The 19,896-nt window shown below is 38.2% G+C and overlaps 1 protein-coding gene across 2 annotated transcripts; it reads right to left on the bottom strand.

The window, feature by feature from the left end:
* Positions 1-9,448: 9,448 nt before the first annotated feature.
* On the bottom strand, positions 9,449-19,732 carry spef1 (sperm flagellar 1). Of its 2 annotated transcripts, none has more exons than XM_066693559.1 (7): positions 19,522-19,732; positions 19,228-19,343; positions 17,056-17,217; positions 16,767-16,809; positions 13,492-13,573; positions 13,043-13,130; positions 9,449-12,096 (listed from the first exon to the last, which is right to left on the bottom strand). In XM_066693559.1, the coding sequence occupies exons 1-7, from the start codon at positions 19,628-19,630 to the stop codon at positions 11,983-11,985; spliced, it is 714 nt and encodes a 237-aa protein (XP_066549656.1). In that variant the 5' UTR covers positions 19,631-19,732; the 3' UTR covers positions 9,449-11,982. The 2 variants fall into 2 exon arrangements, with proteins under 2 accessions (XP_066549656.1, XP_066549657.1); XM_066693560.1 differs by having other exon boundaries at positions 13,043-13,127.
* Positions 19,733-19,896: the final 164 nt, after the last annotated feature.

The following is a 19,896-nucleotide window of genomic DNA, read 5'->3' as shown; positions in this document are numbered from 1 at the left end:
TTAACCTTTAAATTAGTTTTTCTATTCCTGTTTACATAATTTGTCAATATTGCTTTGTCTGTTGCTAGATTAGGGATTCAACCAATCGTGGAAGAGGTCAAAGGGTAAAAGGAAGGGCTTACATTGTCTTCCTATATGGAAAAATGTGCAAAGTGTGTAATGTGGTGTTTAGCCCTAATCCTACCCCTACCTTTGACCTTAATCCTAGCCTCAAACCAACCTAAAACGTCTGAAGCACATTTAACATATTTAATCAGGATCAATACACATTTTTATTAAAACTTTTATTTAAATAATTAACATGTTCTGTATACATGTAAAGCCGTGCTGAATTTTATTCCACTTGCATTAATGGCTTGTCACCAGCAGAGGGCAGTATAGGTCCATGCTTATCTTGGGATTTCTATGTTCTGGTCGGCCATTGTTCTCATTTCTCAGTGTAAATGCTGACGTATGCAGTTTGCTGAGCTTTGCTGAGTTTTAGCATACTAACTGTATCAGTCCATAAGCATTCCAAGAACAGTGTTTGCTTGTTTTGCACCATGTTCTGCCGTTCTGAATTTGTGAAAGTAATTAACTTGTTGGTCACAGTTCAGGTTTTTTAGTTTATCCGTTTTATAGATTAAAATAAATGATCATTTCTGATTTGTGTTTATATACCTGTTGCAAAGCCATTTTCTGTAGATGTAAGCCATGTCATTGTGTGAATAGGTTTGTCTATGATACCAGTTTTTCCACATTTCCTTTAACCAACAAATCTGTTTCTGACCTTTATCACACCCTAAATTCCTTATCTTGGAAAAAGGTGAATATTGTACTTTTATTGTATATAGTATATAGAGAGATGGATTGATTTAACGTTTTTCCTATTGTACCTTATCCCACCGGAATGGGTTGGCTGTGAGTTCCTGTGAGAAATGGTGATTCACAGTGAATCATCTGGCAGACCACACTGGTACCGGCAGAACCTATCCTTGATATTATGACCTACATTTATTTGTTTCCTCTGAAACTTCGAGGATGAACTGCTGCGCTACAGACCCAGCGAGTTGTTTTTTTTAAATCCAGGAAACGGCAGAATTAACAGGAATAATGGAAACTTCTCCTTTCTGAAGAGATTTAGGTTGGATTGGTCATTCCTTCCTGGAGGGAAGTGCAGAGCAGCTGAGTGTATCTGTGCAATATGCTGACCCACAGTAGCCCACAGCAGCAGTGTCCTGTACTCTTTATATGCTCTTTATTACTCACGTACAACGTTGTTACAATACAGCCCACAAGACAATTTAGGCTCTCATTCCAAGTACTACAGGGTTCTGAAATGGGCTTCTTAACAATAGGAAATGAAAACGTATAGAGAGAGAGCTTTGCATTTTCTGGCAGATTCCATTCTCCACAATAAATGCTGAAACAATGTAACTGAAAAATTAACATGATGCAAATGAATGGGTTGAGATATGTTTTAATGTATTTTGCCATTGTAGGTAACATGGCTAGATACAGATTTTCACTCAGAGATGAATGTCTTCTAAATTGGTGTTCTGAAGGAATGGGTCTGTTTGGCTGCACTTTAGCTCAACTCATGAACGGTAAACAGCAGTAGAGAGCTGATCTCCAGGGTATTCAGTCTTTCAGAAAAGGATTTTTCCGCAATTACGTACTTGCACTGATATGGTTTAGAATAGCAGGCACCTGTGGAGAACTTACTGTCTTAAAAGTGTGATTTTTATACTTAAACAAACAAATGATTCCACTCTGCCATTACCAGTTTCCTCTGCTCAGTAGTTTGTTCTGGGTCAGTTTCATGGCTTCCTGGATGTGTCCTGTCAGATGTATTTACACCCACTGATATGTCCGAGGACAGCAGATGGGAGTCGGCACATTGCCTCAACATTGATGCAAGCAAGAGACATGATGAAATTTACAGCACTGCACCTAACTGGGCAGTTTTCTTACCTATATGCGTACCATGTGCTAAAATCGTATTTTCACCAAATCTGTCATTAAAAGGTGTGGTCCTACAAGATCTAGACTCCAGGGTCTTAATGATCTGTTTAAGAATATCACCCAGATTTTCTCTGAGAGTTTAACTTTTCATAATTTTTGAGTACACACTACAGGAATTGCTAGTTAGTAGATGAGATGAAGAAAACAGGTTGGTGCTGCATTGCAACGTCTGCAGGCTCAGATCTCAGATAAGATTGGTTCCATTTTTTTATGCGCGCACCCTTCTGCACCCTTCAATGCAGTATGTTGAAATAATCCACAGAGCGAGTCCATGGACATTGTTTTGTGGTGGGTTTTGTGTTTAAAGGGCTGTGTTGGAATCACTTACAGGATAGTCCGTGGAGGGCGACGGTTATCATTTTCTCTCTCTCTCTCTCAGATACACTGCAGGATCGTCTAGGAAATCCCCCCCCCCAACCCCTGCAATTCTCACTGCTTTATCACAGCCTTATCACTCATGTCACCCCCAGCAGGAATTACGGAGACAGTTCCTTGATAAGATGGCTGATGCCTATGATAAATGTAATTAATAAATAAAGCTGTTTCACAGACCATTTGCTGAGTGCTAGATATTTAACAGCTGGTTCATATACTATGTTTGGATTGCAATATAGTTAAGGGTCATTCTGATCAATTTCACCAGCCATTATTGTTTTCAAATTGGACATCAAACTGATTACTTTTTGTAAGAAAGGCATGTGACAGACAGATGAATACAGGGCTTTGTTGCATGCAATTCTCTTTTTTTCTTTTTTTCTCTCCTCACAGTAATGTGAGCAGGAGCTCAATTTCCTCCAGGGTTATCAGGAAGTTGATTGTGCATGACAAACTAGTTAAAGCACGGGGGTCCCAGGACTATCTCTAGGAGACGGAAGCTGCTCTGTCACACAGGACGGTGGAATGGACAGCTTGACGGCACAGCGTTTCCCCAGTCTGTGTGTGGGCAGACGAAACTGGAAACTGTCCGAACAAAGATAGGTGTCATCCTGAACAGCAAAGGCAACTACCCTACTACACGGCATCACAGCCTCCGCAAGGACTGCATGGATCCTTTTAATGAAAACTGCAGTTGGCAGATTGACAGCAAGAATTATAAATGTACCTGTAAATATACATGTTATACAGCATTATAGATTTGAACAACATATCAACACTCATTCATGTTTAGAATCCTCTAGTAAAATGGGAAGGTATTCCCTATGCAGGCTGGCCAGATGTTTTTGTATGTGGGTGGAGTAGATGTGACAGATTTATAACTCCTGGACTGTTGCTGTAGGCATGGCAAGTCCTCAGCAATTATATTTATCAAGGTAAAATATTAAAACCAGGGCAAAGGCCAGCACATTAAATTAAAGAATGCATAATCTCCTTTCTGAATGCATAGCAGTGCAGAATTACACTCACATATGCTACAAAAATGTTCAATAAAACTGAAGGTGAAAGGATAAAAAGGAATTCGTTTTTTTAAAGCAGTTGCCGTTTAGAAACAATCTTTAGAGTGTAGACACAAACCAGTAACTACATGTTAAATTCCAGGTCTTATTCTTGCCCATGTTTTTTTGGCAGCTCACATTGCATTAGCTTTCAAGTGGAGCCCTTGTTTTAGGGGGAAGCTCAACTGCCCTGTCTCTGTTACAGCAGGCGCAGACACACACAGACCCCAGACACTCTCACGCAGATTCCAGCGATATTAAATTCTTCAGCAAATGCTTGTTTTCCTTTTTCTTCACTGCCGATTGCCAAATGGAACAGGAAAGGTCACTTATGTTGTTGTCCTCAGCGTGTTGTTCCAAAATGTAGCCTGGAACCGAGAACGTTTATGCAAAACAGCTGTTATCGGTTTTTGTTCTGTTTAGTCTCTTCCAGAGTTTGAATCAAGGTCTCTGACGAGTTGCTCTCCTAAATAAAACATCAGTGTTTTGAAATCTCATAACAAAAGTTTCCTTATTTGCTTTAGTATGAAGTATGGAAAGCATTTGTCTTTTAAGGGTGTAGTGGTCTGTGCAATTGCAATCTATACTCTTCTGGCTGGACAATGTTCAATAGAAAATGTCCACAATGGGTCCAAGTAACAGATGGAATCCATGTGGACAAGATATACCTGTGTTGGATGTAAAATGTTGATAACTATTTTCTGACAGCAGCAGACGGTTTTGTGTGGGTTGAGATTTGGTCTGCCAATGGCTTATCACCAGTTTGCTAAACACAAAGCAATATATGTAACGCTATTTAATGTAGTTATTCTAAAATATGTATCCTTTGCATTATGTCACTTTCTAGAATTCCTCATTTTGAGGATTTAAACAATGGCCGTTAGTGGAGGAAGCAAATGGTTTGGGGGGAGGCTGCAGGGGAGATACGGAGGCAGGAGGGGAGGTGGGGTGGAGTGGGGTGGGGTGGGGTGGGGTGGGTTGTGGGGTGGGTTGTGGTGGGGGTGGTGTTCTCAGCCCATTGTCAAACATAGACACACATGTCCCAGTGTGCCTGCTATCAGATCCCCTGCAGTGTTTCCTTTGTTGTCATTTTGGTTTTTAAAATCAAATCACAGGAATGCAACTTCTCTAAAATTAACAAGAACAGAAACAAGGACACACACAGCAACTGATTTATTTGAAAAATACATAATTATCTTCCTGCAAAAACTAACCAAAAAAATTATATATATATATATATATATATATATATATATATATATATATATATATATATATAGAGAGAGAGAGAGAGAGAGAGAGAGAGAGAGAGAGAGAGAGAGAGAGAGAGAGAGAGAGAGAGAGAGGAATGCATAGCATATTGGAATGTAACTGAAATACTTTTCCCACTTCATACCTTAGTTAGTCTATAATTTTCAAACATGCATCTGTTTTTGCAAATTGATAGAGCCGTTCCAGACTATGATACCAGATTAATAACTCATACAGGGATAGGCTTTTAATCCCTTACACTTTCAAATCTAAGTATTCATTAACTTTAATTTTAGTTCTTTGATCATGTTGTCAAATACCAGAGATGACGGCTCATTCCCTGAGCAATATTCTATGATTTCTTAGACGTAATGAACCCAAACCCTTCATGTAGCCCTACATTAAAAATTAAGTTTCCACACAGTGCTAGGTTCCCATTTTCACTTTTCCTACGCACATAAGACATACTAAGGCATCCCACTCCAAATACAACATCTTGAATAAATTATGAGCTCACAACAACTAAACAGTTGAGCTCACAACAAATACAATTATCAATGTTTTGGTGAATACTGCAAATTAAATAAACATCTGCTTTTACTTGCCTGAGCAGGACCACAGTGTGTAATGGTTTCTTAATTAGCCATGATTGACCATGGAGTAATAAGGCCTGTATTTATATAAGGTAATGCTTAAGGCAGAATTTTAATTGGGTCTAGGTCGTGTCATTACATTGTTGCTTTCTTACTTTATAATGTGAGATGTAAAGTGTTTGGTGTTTGTGTTGTTTATCACAGCTGGTTGGTCTATTTCTGTTGCTTCTATGATGGATTGATAGGATTCCTCCTTGCCACTGTTATTTATTGACTGAGTCATTAAAAAATGGTCTCCGAATCATGTAACAGCAACAGCTGGCTATGTGTCATATCCATAAATTGTAAAAAAAAAAAAAAAAAGATCCCTTTATTGCCAAATTATAATAATTGTGGAAATTCAAAGGGAAGTACTAATCCCTTAACTGCAAGCATAACATTATTTTTGTATCTTCTTGCAGTTGTGGACCATATAAAGATCAGTTAGCATGCAGCCACAGAAAAAATACTGTCATTCTGTTCTTATAGGTGCGATGATTGCTATTAAACTACATTTCAATTACATTTTTATTCAGATTCACTTACTGTAAATCAAGGCTGCAGCTGACTGCAAAAACAAAAACAAAGTAATTTTTAAAAACGTAATTCATTTTCCCAGTGTGCCTCTGGGTATATGTACATGCCTTTTAAGCCGAATGCAATGCTTGTAACTTACATTCTGCTGTGATGAAGCATTTGTTTGTATGATCCAAATGTTTAATATGTTTTGACGAAGTGCTGTATTGCAGTTTGTCAGGACGGATGGGAATTAATTGAGCGAAGCATGATGCTTTGACCTATTGCTGGACTCAGCCTAAGAGGAAGTTTCACCCAGTCTGTCAGTGTTGAGTCTCTCCAGGGGTTGTGGGTATGAAATATCTTTTAACCCTTCACACTCAAATTCCTCTGAGATATGCAGCATTTTCCTGCACCCAATTAAGCATACAGACAACTTATGTTCAGAAGCTTAACTGCAAGTACCTTAACAATTAAATTGTACCCGGACAATTAAAAACATCACAAAAGTATATTTGTTCATAGAACCTCTGCAACATCTGCACATAATTAGGGGAGAAAGAAAAATGCATGAGTGAAACAGTCACTACGTTTCAATGATTAATTCACTCACAATTTGTTCCCTACCATTTAGAAAGTCAGACATGAAAATGATCTTCTTGAGCTCAATCCCAGATCAGCGTCTTAATATGAAGCATATATGGTCTGCTAATTTGTTCTCCTAGACTGCTTTATGGTTACATGCGAGCCAGGAGTGTTTTCAATCAGTTTAATGGTCATGAATCAGGGTGAATCACAGAGACGTTCGATGCAGGAGTCCAACACTATATGATCTACACATTCCACAGAGGTCTGCTTTATTGTCTGTGGTATTGAAGGTAGAGCTCTGAGGAGGCAAACTGACAGCATGTCCATGACTCAGCTCCTTGGCCTGCTCAGCGCACTGATACCCTTTACCTTGTGGTCAGCTGGAATGCATCTCACGGGACGGAAAAACTAAACTGTAAATTGTTGCAGTCAGTGAGAAAAGGCCCTCCTCAATTCACTCTGTGGTTTTAGCAGAGGATGGGTAACAGAGTAAAAATGCACTCTCAGTAACTCCAAAAAGAAATGGAGGGTTGGTTCTTGTGAGCAAGATCCTTAAAATAACAAACTCATAGCAGCACAAATACAATCTTGAGTTTGAACTCAGCTAAGTAAATAGTGGCCAAAGAAAAAAGGCCAGGAAATGAAAGAGAGCTTGCTAAGAATATTTAATCTTAACACTGTTTTAGTATCTTAATACTGTTTTAGTACCGTAATGCCATTTTAGTGCTTTAACACTGTTTTAATATATTAACACTGTTTTAGTACCTTAACACTGTATTAGTATCTTAACGCTGTTTTAGTACTTTAACACCGTCTTAGTACCTTAACATCATTTTAGTATTTTAACACTGTTTTAGTACCTTATCACTGTATTAGTACTTTAGCACTGTTTTAGTACCTTAACACTGTTTTAATACCTTAACACCATTTCCCTAAAATGCATAAATTCCAATAAAATATGATGAAATAAAAAGGTCTGGTGAGGATTCACTTTGCTAAATGATCACTTACATTAAACCAGCCCATGGTGTTGACCCCTGAATTCTGACTAACCATGAACAATACTTACTGTGACCTTTGCTCAAAATGTGACTGAACCAGTAATGTGAGTTTTCTCTTACTGTGGGGTGAGTCTGCCACAATCTCAATACTCACTTTCCCCTGGCATTGATGTGCTTTGAAGGAAGCTGCATTTCTCAAGTATGTAAGTGTGCCACGGTTTTCAGCTTTAATCTACATGACAAAGTGAGGAGCTAACTTCAACCCCGGGGGCTCAAAACAGTAAAGGTTAGGGTGTCATAATGAAACCCAGTCCAGCACTCAGTCCTTTTGAAGTTCCTGTAAAGAATGAGGTAGTGCTGTATTAGTAATTCCACATTGGCCTGCACCGTCTGGTGCAGGGGGGCAAACAACAACAAAATCTTTGGTCAACTGAATCCCCAGGGAAGAGAACTCATGAAATAAGTTTATTAATAATAGGCTGGAGGGCTAGTTTGCCCACAGTCCTGTTCTGATTAGAGACAGCAAGAGCAGACAGTATACATTAGAGTGAAGGAAGAACACAAAATGACTTTGGGGAGAATATCAAATTCATATTTTTAGAAGTTGGCAACAGACACGTACTAATTACAGGACTTGGTAGTATTGTCAGTGTGGTGGTACTATGAGAGCTGAAGGTCAGGGGTCTTCCATTCTCTCACAGGAAAGAGGGCAGGCTCAGGTTTCTCTGGGACATCTGGAACATGTTGTGTGCTAACCAGGTTTACAGCTGATGAGGAGCCCATGGGACCTTCAGAAAGGCTTGGCCATATAAACTGAATGTATATTTTAACCAGTCTGATTTATTCCATTTGCTACACCAAAAATTATGAAGGCGCAGCGTCATATGAAAGTTTTGCTGTAGCAGTGGAGGGGATGGACTCAAATTGCCCAGAAACAAGCAATGCTTTATTCAGCAGAATGACAATCATAAACTGTCTCTGAGAATGTGGCCTTATCTTGCCAAAATCTGGTGACACAACCTGGACTGAGGTAGGATTTATCTAAGGAATTTTTAAACAAGAATATTGTCTTCCTAAATCCACCAAAGCATAACTAAAACATTCTGATTCATTTCCTTCAGCGTTTCTCCTAACACAAGATCTCAGATTTGTTTTTCCCTTCAGTGATGGCTCCATGACTTTGTGTTGCTGAATATTTACAAATTTTGTAAGATCGATGGGGCAATCTTGTGCACAAAAGCTGAAAACAAGAACTACATTAATAATAACATCCTGTCAATATTGACAGCTGAACAGTGAAGGGATATTACTGCTTCATCCAATGCAATATGACAAGACGTCAATTTAAATTGTGCAATTAACTTCATCTTTAAGAAGTTACTGAAAAGGTCAGTTCTTTTAAGGTCAAGGAAAATTTTCTCAAGGTTGTTAAAATTTCAAGCTGTAGCCTACAGTGTGAACTATTGTATTTAAAAAAAGTTAAATAAACTGACACCAGCTGTTATTGAAATGCTATTGATATTTACATTCTGCATTGTTGGAAAAGATAACTATTTGAAAAATGTACTTTGTTTGCTATGAACTTCAGCTATAATGAATATTGACAGACCTCACATTACTAAAATATGTTTGGTATTCTTCCACGGTGAGGTCTGTGCTAGTCCTCGTGTACATTGGACATAAGATATTCACCATTCAGAGGACTTGTCCTTACTTCGGCAAGAAAAAAATTAAAAATGAATGTGTTTGTGTACATACATTTTCGTAAACATACTGACCTACTCATTCTTTGTCCTCATCTAGCCCACAAAAAAAACACTGTCAGGCATAAGGAGTGTCTCTTAACATTGCTTGTTATAACATCTACAGCAGCTTATCAGTGTCCACACTAATAACACCGGAATTTGAGAAAGATTAACAATAAAGCAACTTCTAAGCAAGTTTCTACATATCTCGCTAAACACGTGCTGCTGAAATAAACCACAGAATACAGAATTCATTGTGGGACTGCATTTATTCCCAGACTGTACACTGAACCATAAAACAAGAAAAAACGACCAGCCTGTCAAATCTGTACTGATTTGTGTGTCAGTTGTGAAAGAATGCCATTAATCAGTCTCTAGACATGGGCTGGCTTTGATTTAACAATGTATTTGCTTTATACAAACAAAACACTGGTTGTTTCCAGGGTTGCCAACCATACATTTGAGGTTTTACTGACATGACTGACTTAGTTGGACTATTTTTACCAAAATGCCATATTTGTTACTGACACCTCTATTTTGGTCTTAAAAAAGTGTCAAAATAAAATGAGTATAAACACCCTATGGTGCAGAGCTGCCCTGTTGACCTTTGTAAGAGGAAATGAGCTATTCCTGACTAGCTTTAGAAAATGCATAATGCTTCATGCTGCTAGCATGGCTCCGCACATCCCTAACACCACCAGAAGCAATAGAAAATGACTTTCTGCACCACACACACTATGCATTTCTACAGTTATCTTTATCCAAATATTGGGGGTTTGCTGTGTCCAGAGGGGCAATTGGTAAAGGTGTGTGATTGTTTGCCTGTGATCAAGTGCACTGTGAGTCTTTGTTTGGTCCAGTTGCACCCCAGGGGCACTGGCAGGGGTAAATCTGGGCAGAATGGGTGCCCAATCTGAATCAGATTCTGTTTTCCATTGCTAGGAAAAAACCTAAATCTAATTCTGTTTATTTTTTTACTTTATTGCACATTTTCCACTTATAATATATAATATGATAATATAATATATACTGCATTATAAGTACATGCATAGCTGTTCTGAATCCAAAGATACCACATACATAGCAATAGCATCTATTATAGCTGAATTATAAAAGCCTCTCTCTCTCTCTCTCTCTCTGGCTCTGGCTGGCTCAGTGTCTGTAACTCTTATCAGCTGATCTATTCCTGCTGCCTGAGACAGGGTTTTGTGGATTGGCTAGTAAAAGCAGATCTCCAAGGCTCATGACACACAGTAACATCCTCTCCAATGGACAATTCCAGCCCCATGTGCTGCAATGCCCATTGAATTTCTAAAACCAGGAAGTGCGCGATGTAAACAAATCTTTTCTCCAATTAATACTTTGCAATTGATTCCCCCATTTTGGGCGGATCCGCCTACTTCGTCCTCAGATTGGTTAACACGTTTGATTGTCAGGAACATTGACCTATCTATGCTCTTCACTAAACTTTTGTTGAAATAATGTTCCTAACTGCGAGGGAAGTTTGATGGCAGTCAGAAATGTAGCAATGAAGGAAGTAGTAGTAATGGGACATTTTTACGGACAGTCAGACTTTTTTACGGATTTACGGACAAGATGAAATTAAGATCTTTTTTTACTAACTGTCCGTACATTTACGGACGGTTGGCAACCCTGTTTCTTAATCAGTTCACACAAAAATTGCTATTGATAAAATATTCAGACAATGTATTAGACAACCATAGGACTAATACAGTGCTAATATTGGGTTAATATATCCGTTCATTGTCAGTTTGACTTCACAGAATATATATTATGTAATGATAACAATTCTTAATGATTGATTTTTTAATTTAATTTTGAATAGATATATATAAACCCCATCAATGTTAGATGCTTGATGGATATGATGAAATGTATTGCTAACGCACAGAAATGGGACAGAAAGGAATTATAACTATAACACATAATTGTAAGACATACTATGATTCAGAAAAATAAAGATTTACACAATTATAATACCATAGTAGCATCAACGCAGTGAAAATACCTCCCCTGAGAACAAATTTCCAGCTATAAATCTAAATATACAGAGGTATATGTGATCCCTGATTTTATAAAGGAAGCTTCTTGCTTCTTTGACATCCTATAGGAATCTTCAGTGGTTATGTAATCTTATAACATTAACAGCTGTATTACATTTGAGAACATTGAAGTAGCAACAGATACTCATACAAGCCACAAGTTATGTCTACCCTGGACAAGAAATCAGTGCAGACAGAAATATTATGGAAGAAATCATAAGAAGAGTGAAAATGGAATGGAAACCACACACTGTCGAAAGGAAATGTACCCATTTGCTGAAGAGAAAATGATTTGATCAAAGCATACTACCAGTGCTCACTTACGGCAGTGAAACCTGCTCACTTGATATAGAAACTGCAGGCAACACAAAGAAGCATGGGAAGATATCTGCTTGGAATAACAAGAAGAGATTGGAAAATAAACAAACCAAAATATGTGACATCACTGAAAGACTGAAAATGCTAACATGGCAATGGGCCAGACACCTTGAAAGGAGAACAGGTGAAAGATGAACAAAGGAGGCTATCGATTGGATCCCAAGACATGAAAAAAGACCAAGAAGATGATCAGATGAAAGATGGGAAGATGAAATAATAAACTTTGCAGGCGTGACATGGAAAAGGGAAACTGTAGATCCTTTCGGGAAGGCCTTCATCCAGCAGTGGACGGATATGGGCAGGTGATGAGATATATATATACACACACTGCTGTTTTCTGTAGTTCCAACTAGTCTGGAATAGAAGGGTATTCATTTCATATTAGCTCTTGCCTTATATCTTTCCAAGTGTCTTGTTAAATCTTCAATTCGCAAGTCTTTCAGCTGCACAAGGTGCTCAAGTCTGTTCACTTTCATTTGCAATATCTGTAAACGACAACAAGTTAGGAATCATTATTAAATACAGACTAAATCCAGATATTTTCCTACATAGTATCAAGTGACATAACTGAATCATCCGATCTCTTCAAAGTGACGCTAAAAACAGGTGCAGTAGAGCTTATTTCTGACTCAAAGCACAATAAACTTCTTGATAAACTTCTACCTCAATGAGAAACAGTTTTGTCGATTAAAACGGATGTGATTCATGTGCACTGCTGATGTTTTCTGCCAATGCGGTCTTTTGTTCTTGCCAAACAAAGCTGAATCCTTAAGAACCTCAGGGTCACAAAATATGTTTATCTACATCCTTTCACTTCCTGTCCAGAGTGTATAATAGGAAACTTGGGAAGTGTCATCGTCATCACCTGATGGTTGATGGTGACAAAAATAAAACAAAACAAAAAATGAATTCCTGGTTTGTGTCAAGGGGTAATATACACTACTCTTTATTTTAATTGTGTTCAAGTCCTTAATTTGTCTTAAACAGTCTCAAAAGGAACCAGAGATTGTTAGCAGTCCTGTTCAATTGTGCCGATTTATTTCAATGGTTTGATGAGAGGGCTTTTCTGACTTTCTATAATAATCCAGTGCATTTACAGCAACAGTGTTATGTCATATAGTCTGTTATGTCATATAGTCTTGTAAAACCCAATACTAGGGACTAACTGGTTATTTTGGATACCATAAATGAACCAAAGCATAAGAGTGCTTGCATGTACAAGAGACATGATGTAACTTAGTTCTCCTTCCTCTAAAAACTGGAGGATGGCGTTAACATTGCTGAAATCATTTTGATGGCAATAACTTTGACACAGAGAGAACATATTGCAATGTTTGTATTTCCTCACAGGCTTTCAAAATCTCTCTTCCTCTTTGACACATGCAAAGCAGTGACACAACCACACATTGCCCATCGTCACTCCGGGCTCACCTCCACGGTCTCCTGCAGGGCGAGTAGGGCCTGCTCTTTCTCATCCATGAGGAGGTGGACCGCAGGGTCCACAGAGCTTGGATTACTGCTGGGAGGTGAATTCAACACGAGCCACATTTCAAATGTTAAGTGATATTGACTATAATACATTTTATTAAGTGAAAATATCACCATGATGTCTAACAATTTAAATCCTGCCTTTCACGGTAAATGTACCAGTGTAGCAATTCTCACAATCCCATAAAACCCAAGGTAGAAGTGGTTAACATTACTGAAGGAAGGAGAAAATATTTTTTTTTTTCTTATAAACAAGAGGCAAATATTCTGCTAAGAAGACGTTGTGCAATAAATACTAAATACAAAAATATTTATTATGACAATTTTACAAGGGTCAAGTTGATTATAATTATTATTTATTTGTTAGCAGACTTGATGCTCAGGTCAGGTACCTGTCGGTCTGATTATATGTCCATTCCCCCCTTTTCTGATCTTGAGTCCTGTAAGATTGAATTGTTGGCATCTGTGTGTATTCTGTAAATCAAACACAAAAAGTAAAATCAAAATGTGACATGGAACAGCCTATAAGAAAGCTGTGGCCAAAATGAATACAATCAGAGAGGGATCGGGTGTTCACACACTTAGGTTTTAAGGGGAAATTTAAATATATGCCTGCTTCTTCATGGAAATGTAATACCAAATAAAAAGTTGAACATGCTCTGTTTCCTTATATAACAACACTACAAAGAACAAATTAGAAACATTCAGTTACTGAGAGCAAGCCTAAACTGTCTTTTGGCTAAGCAATGGCACTGATTACTGAAGCAAAGTGGTGTATTAATGCAGGATGTCTGAAGATTCAATCTCTAATACCAGAAATAACAACCACTGATGGTCTTGTAACCATAAGGGGGTTGTACCTAGCACCTTGGTGACCAGCAATAACCGAGTTTCCTGTGAAAGTACTGAATCCCATTTGGTCCTGCACCTAGCTCCCTATCACAAGCTTTCACTTCATTTGCATAGTGATGTGAGGAAAGTGGGTTATCCCAAGTTTATGGAAATAAAATGGAGTGCAGGGTAAATATTTATTTTAAACAGCAAATAGATGGAAGTTAAGTCAGCGTGGTGCAATCTGTTGTGATTGCCCAACATATTAAAAACATCTTTATGTCAACAAAACATGACAGTATTTGCTATTATATATTTATTCCTAGACAAACACCCTTATCCAGGGTGACTAACAGTTTACACAAGCATTACAACAGTGCAGGAATACAAATCAATACAAAATTGCATTACAGAAGTGCAGTAGTGTATATATATCATCAATCCGTAATACATTGTTTAAAGCATACAATTATGTTAATCAGGTATTCTTATGCAAAGCAATTAAAACCATCATTATAATCTCAATTTTAGATGCAATCTCTATTTAATTCTGGCTGTTTTCTAAACTGTCTGTTTACACAGGATTGATTTCAGATGGCCACAAAAGGCACTTACCCCAGAATTAGGATTTCTTTCTTTATTTATTTTCTAAAGCTTTTAACCCCTGTAATTTTCTGAGTCCTCTTAATGGTACATCTACATTGCCCATAGTGACTCATGGAAATTCCTTTGGCCAGCAAGACAAGTAATTAGGCTCTGTGCTGGCCAATTTAACAAAACGGAGGTCAAAAGGACAGAAGGAAAAGGATGTAAACCTGAAGTAACAGAGACAGCAGGGATTTGATGGTGGTCTTTGAAGGAGGGCTTTGGTATCACCCAACTGATTACTGAACTCAAACATACGCTAACAGGATCAGTGTGCTGTGCGTTGGACGTCACCGATTGCCATTACATATTTAATTATTCTAATTCTTCCCAATGATTCAAAAGTGAGACTCTTCATTCATTTTTTAATGTCCTTGATCTATATTTAGGCATTAAATTCTGAAGACATGCATTACATAAAACACAACTGGGGTGTACAGCAATGTTATTTAAATTACAGTGTAGTTGTTTCCAGTGAAATGTTCACTTAGCGTTTAAATGCAGATGATTTATTTAAGCACCACTCTCCTTGAGGCAGAATGAGGAGAGTAACACCCGAGTGAGCACAGGGTTCCGGTATAACAGCGCTTTGCACACTGGATTATCAGACGAAGCCTCTGGGTAAATAATTGTAGATCACAATTTCCCTCTGCTGCTTATTGGACCAAAAGTGACCTCATTCTGGAGTTAGCCATACCCTATAATACATCGAGGAAGTCTATACGAATCAGTAGGACTAGGAATTCAGGCATGACTCCTCTGCTCCTCAAACTGTGGAAAGAAACGTCAGATGGTTTTGTAGTGCGGTTAACAGAGCTGAGTTTCTGTCTCAATCTGATTCTTTCCATTCCTAAATAAAATGGAGGCGAAGTGACCACACGTGTGTTCACAAAGCAGTTATATGAGACTGTTTATGGGTCTGTTTATGTTTGGAATCAAGTTTCCAGTTGATGAGATGAGAAACCATGTCAATACAGAGCAAAAGCACACAATACCTACAGGCAGTTATAATTGTTTAGATTTTTTGAGGCTGCTCTGCATGAATTTTGTAGGAATGTTACCTGATCTATGCATAAAAATAGAATTGCATTTGTCAGTTCTTATGGGCATAAAATTAATCACACAAAGACTTAACAATAAAGGAAGAGGCAATTTGACACTGTTACAGTCATCAAGATCAACATTTTTCCAGTCATTAATGTTGCGTGCAAACTTCAGACAGGAAGAATATTACTCATTAGTAACGGGTGTGGTTTTAATTCTTTATCATAATAAGTACTGAAAAATTATATATTGAGCAAATTATCCACTAATCCAGTATCAAAACAAATCCGAACACAATGTAAAAACAGAATTTTCAATATTGCCTTATCTAACACAGATACACTTTATTTTTTTAGCTCTAATAGATGTTTATTTGCACAAGTAAAGGAACCCGAGTTCAATGGCATGTCTTCTAGCAAAGCAGTACTAAGACACTGGAATGTGTCTAGAAAATTTCCAAACAAACGACAAATCTTCCTGGATGGATAATAAAATAAGAAGAACCACTGATTGTGTGACCACCCGTCCTCTCCTCCCCCGTTCAAATGCAGGAACTGTTTGATCATAGTCCAGACCAAGTGCAGTAATGTGACTTCATCAGAACCACAGTTTCAGTCAGCACTCTCCTTTCCCTGAAATCCTGTCTGAGTAAGTCACATTTGAAGGGAACTTCCCCCGAGCATGCATTGACCATTTTTATTGTGGAAAAAAAGCTAAGAAACGAAATCTATTTCATTAGGTTAAATTGTTTGTCTTAGAACCCCAGGAAACATCAGCAAACGTGAATGTCTAGTGGTGATTTTAAAACTGTTTTATTCCCTTTTTTAAAACCACTGTTTTTATGTGTGGAGTGTAATATTTACCTAATTCACTCTAATTTTCTACATATTAAAATGATAGGATTTTGTGCCTCCAGGCCCTACTCCAAGTGGTTCAACATTACTGTCTATCTTTCCATAACATATCCATAATTAAATCAAAATTAAGAGTTTCTCTCTTTTCAATTAGTCTTTAAGCTACCTAAAGCACCTTCTTCCTACACTATAGGTGACAAATATTACTCATAAGAACACCACAATGCCCAGCATATATGTTTATTTTCTCTGCTAAATATTAGAAAACAGATTATTTCAAAATGTTATTTTACCTTTTTTGGATCTTTCATTTCTGGCGCTGTAATATTCCAAATCCTAACAACAGAACAACACAAATGTGTAAGTACGTACCTATTCATTACATCAGCTCTCCCACTCAAATTGGGAGGAAAGCACAAGCATAGAATATAATAAAAAGCATATTTAGTCTAATGTTTATGGTGCGAATTGCCACATATTTGTATGACAAACCAAGAAGGTAAGAAAACAGTACACAATTTACTATGCCTTTCACATAAATATACAATAAATAAGAAAACAGCCAGGTCTAAATTGACTGACCTGCACCCATGCCTTTTGTGTATCAGGAGAAGATTTTGCTGCACGTTTTTCTTCAATCTTGTCTCGGAGCATGCAGAGGACAGGCTCAACAACTCCTGCTGTGCTTAAGACTATTTTCTTTACCACTTCTTCAGGCACATGAAAGTTTAATTTGGAAAAAACCTTCCTAAAAACACAATACAAATATATACAGAAACCACTTAACATTGATTTCTGAACTTGGATTGGTCTTTTTCCAGAGCTGTATATACACTCACCTAAAGGATTATTAGGAACACCATACTAATACTGTGTTTGACCCCCTTTCGCCTTCAGAACTGCCTTAATTCTACGTGGCATTGATTCAACAAGGTGCTGAAAGCATTCTTTAGAAATGTTGGCCCATATTGATAGGATAGCATCTTGCAGTTGATGGAGATTTGTGGGATGCACATCCAGGGCACGAAGCTCCCGTTCCACCACATCCCAAAGATGCTCTATTGGGTTGAGATCTGGTGGCTGTGGGGGCCAGTTTAGTACAGTGAACTCATTGTCATGTTCAAGAAACCAATTTGAAATGATTCGACCTTTGTGACATGGTGCATTATCCTGCTGGAAGTAGCCATCAGAGGATGGGTACATGGTGGTCATAAAGGGATGGACATGGTCAGAAACAATGCTCAGGTAGGCTGTGGCATTTAAACGATGCCCAATTGGCACTAAGGGGCCTAAAGTGTGCCAAGAAAACATCCCCCACACCATTACACCACCACCACCAGCCTGCACAGTGGTAACAAGGCATGATGGATCCATGTTCTCATTCTGTTTACGCCAAATTCTGACTCTACCATCTGAATGTCTCAACAGAAATCGAGACTCATCAGACCAGGCAACATTTTTCCAGTCTTCAACTGTCCAATTTTGGTGAGCTTGTGCAAATTGTAGCCTCTTTTTCCTATTTGTAGTGGAGATGAGTGGTACCCGGTGGGGTCTTCTGCTGTTGTAGCCCATCCGCCTCAAGGTTGTACGTGTTGTGGCTTCACAAATGCTTTGCTGCATACCTCGGTTGTAACGAGTGGTTATTTCAGTCAAAGTTCCTCTTCTATCAGCTTGAATCAGTCGGCCCATTCTCCTCTGACCTCTAGCATCAACAAGACATTTTTGCCCACAGGACTGCCGCATACTGGATGTTTTTCCCTTTTCACACCATTCTTTGTAAACCCTAGAAATGGTTGTGCGTGAAAATCCCAGTAACTGAGCAGATTGTGAAATACTCAGACCGGCTCGTCTGGCACCAACAACCATGCCACGCTCAAAATTGCTTAAATCACCTTTCTTTCCCATTCAGACATTCAGTTTGGAGTTCAGGAGATTGTCTTGACCAGGACCACACCCCTAAATGCATTGAAGCAACTGCCATGTGATTGGTTGGTTAGATAATTGCATTAATGAGAAATTGAACAGGTGTTCCTAATAATCCTTTAGGTGAGTGTATATATATATATATATATATATGAATTTCCCTTGTAGCAGCAGCAAGTTTAGTAAAATAAATAATGATAATTTTAAAAAATATACATTTTTTTTCCAGTTATTATTCCTATGAAGTCAGTTGTCAAAAGGCAATTCCTGTAAAAGGAAGTCTAGCTAACAAGCTACATACTGAAGATCCCCCCATTATGCATCACTGTCATTAACTGTTATTGTAAGAGACAGCAATGACAATATACATGCTGCTGCTGCAAAACCAACATGTGGACAAGGTCTGTTGTTTGCTTGTTTGTTTTTAACACAGAAGATGTCCACCAGCTGAGATGTCTCTCTTGGCCATGTCTCCTAAGATGACACCGAACCCCACTGAGATCCACTTCCTGTTTCAAACATGATTAATGAGGGAAACAATGTAGAGAACTTGAAGAAAAAATACAAAAAAAACAAGAACCTAACCAGAAGTGAAAGGCTTAAAATGAAGTGCAGAACAAAAAAACAAAAAAGGCAGACTAAGTGTCTCTTCTTATCTCATGTGACACAGTGTTTAAGCCACCATGGCAGTGGATGACAGTGTTTTGGTCTCATGTCAGATTCCCAACTCTCTCCCAGGAATTCTCCGGCCCCAAGAGCAGCCGGGTGGGAATTTATGGATTAGCCGATTCTTTTTTATCTAATTATCTCATTTTCAGCAAATAAACACACTTGCCTGTTCAGGGTTCCCCAGTTGCTGAGTTTCTGTTGGGTAGAGTTTGCAGGAATGTAGTTATGTAGCTCCACCAGTCTGGGAAAGAAACACTTCACAACCTCTGCAGCCATCACTACAGATACAATATTGGCAGTGATAACAGGACTACAGTACAGAACATTTTAGATAGTTAATGTAGTAAATAATAATAATAATTTGTTTTCCTACTAGGTTGGTGCTCCTAAAAAACACACACCAAAAACACGATCGAATTGATTTAATTCAAGTTTTATAAAGGATAGGGGTTTTACCTCGGTCACTGAAGTCTCTTGCTATATTCCTCTTCGGTCTGGAAAGTGGAACTGTATCAATCCAAGCATACAGATCCTGCAGCGTCTCCTCGTTTAGTTCAGTGTTCATTGTGTCCAAAATGATACGAGGGCTTTGTAATAAGTAACCAGTTTTTATATTTTCAAATTCGAGGTCTCGACAAGATTGTTGCAGGTGGTTGCTAAGATACCGTGCCTTTGATTTCACTAGTATGGTGGCTGAAAAGGGACAAACCCCGAGTCTCTTCATATTTGAAAATGTAGTAGCCACTCTTGGGTTTTTGTATTGATGTTAGCCCATGCGCATCTATTCACATTTCAAAATGATTTATATAAATGTTTAGAAATCTTGTCTGA

This window comes from Amia ocellicauda, chromosome 20, assembly GCF_036373705.1.
Source record: "Amia ocellicauda isolate fAmiCal2 chromosome 20, fAmiCal2.hap1, whole genome shotgun sequence".
NCBI lineage: Eukaryota > Metazoa > Chordata > Actinopteri > Amiiformes > Amiidae > Amia > Amia ocellicauda.
This window is presented reverse-complemented; position numbering and strand designations above follow the sequence as displayed.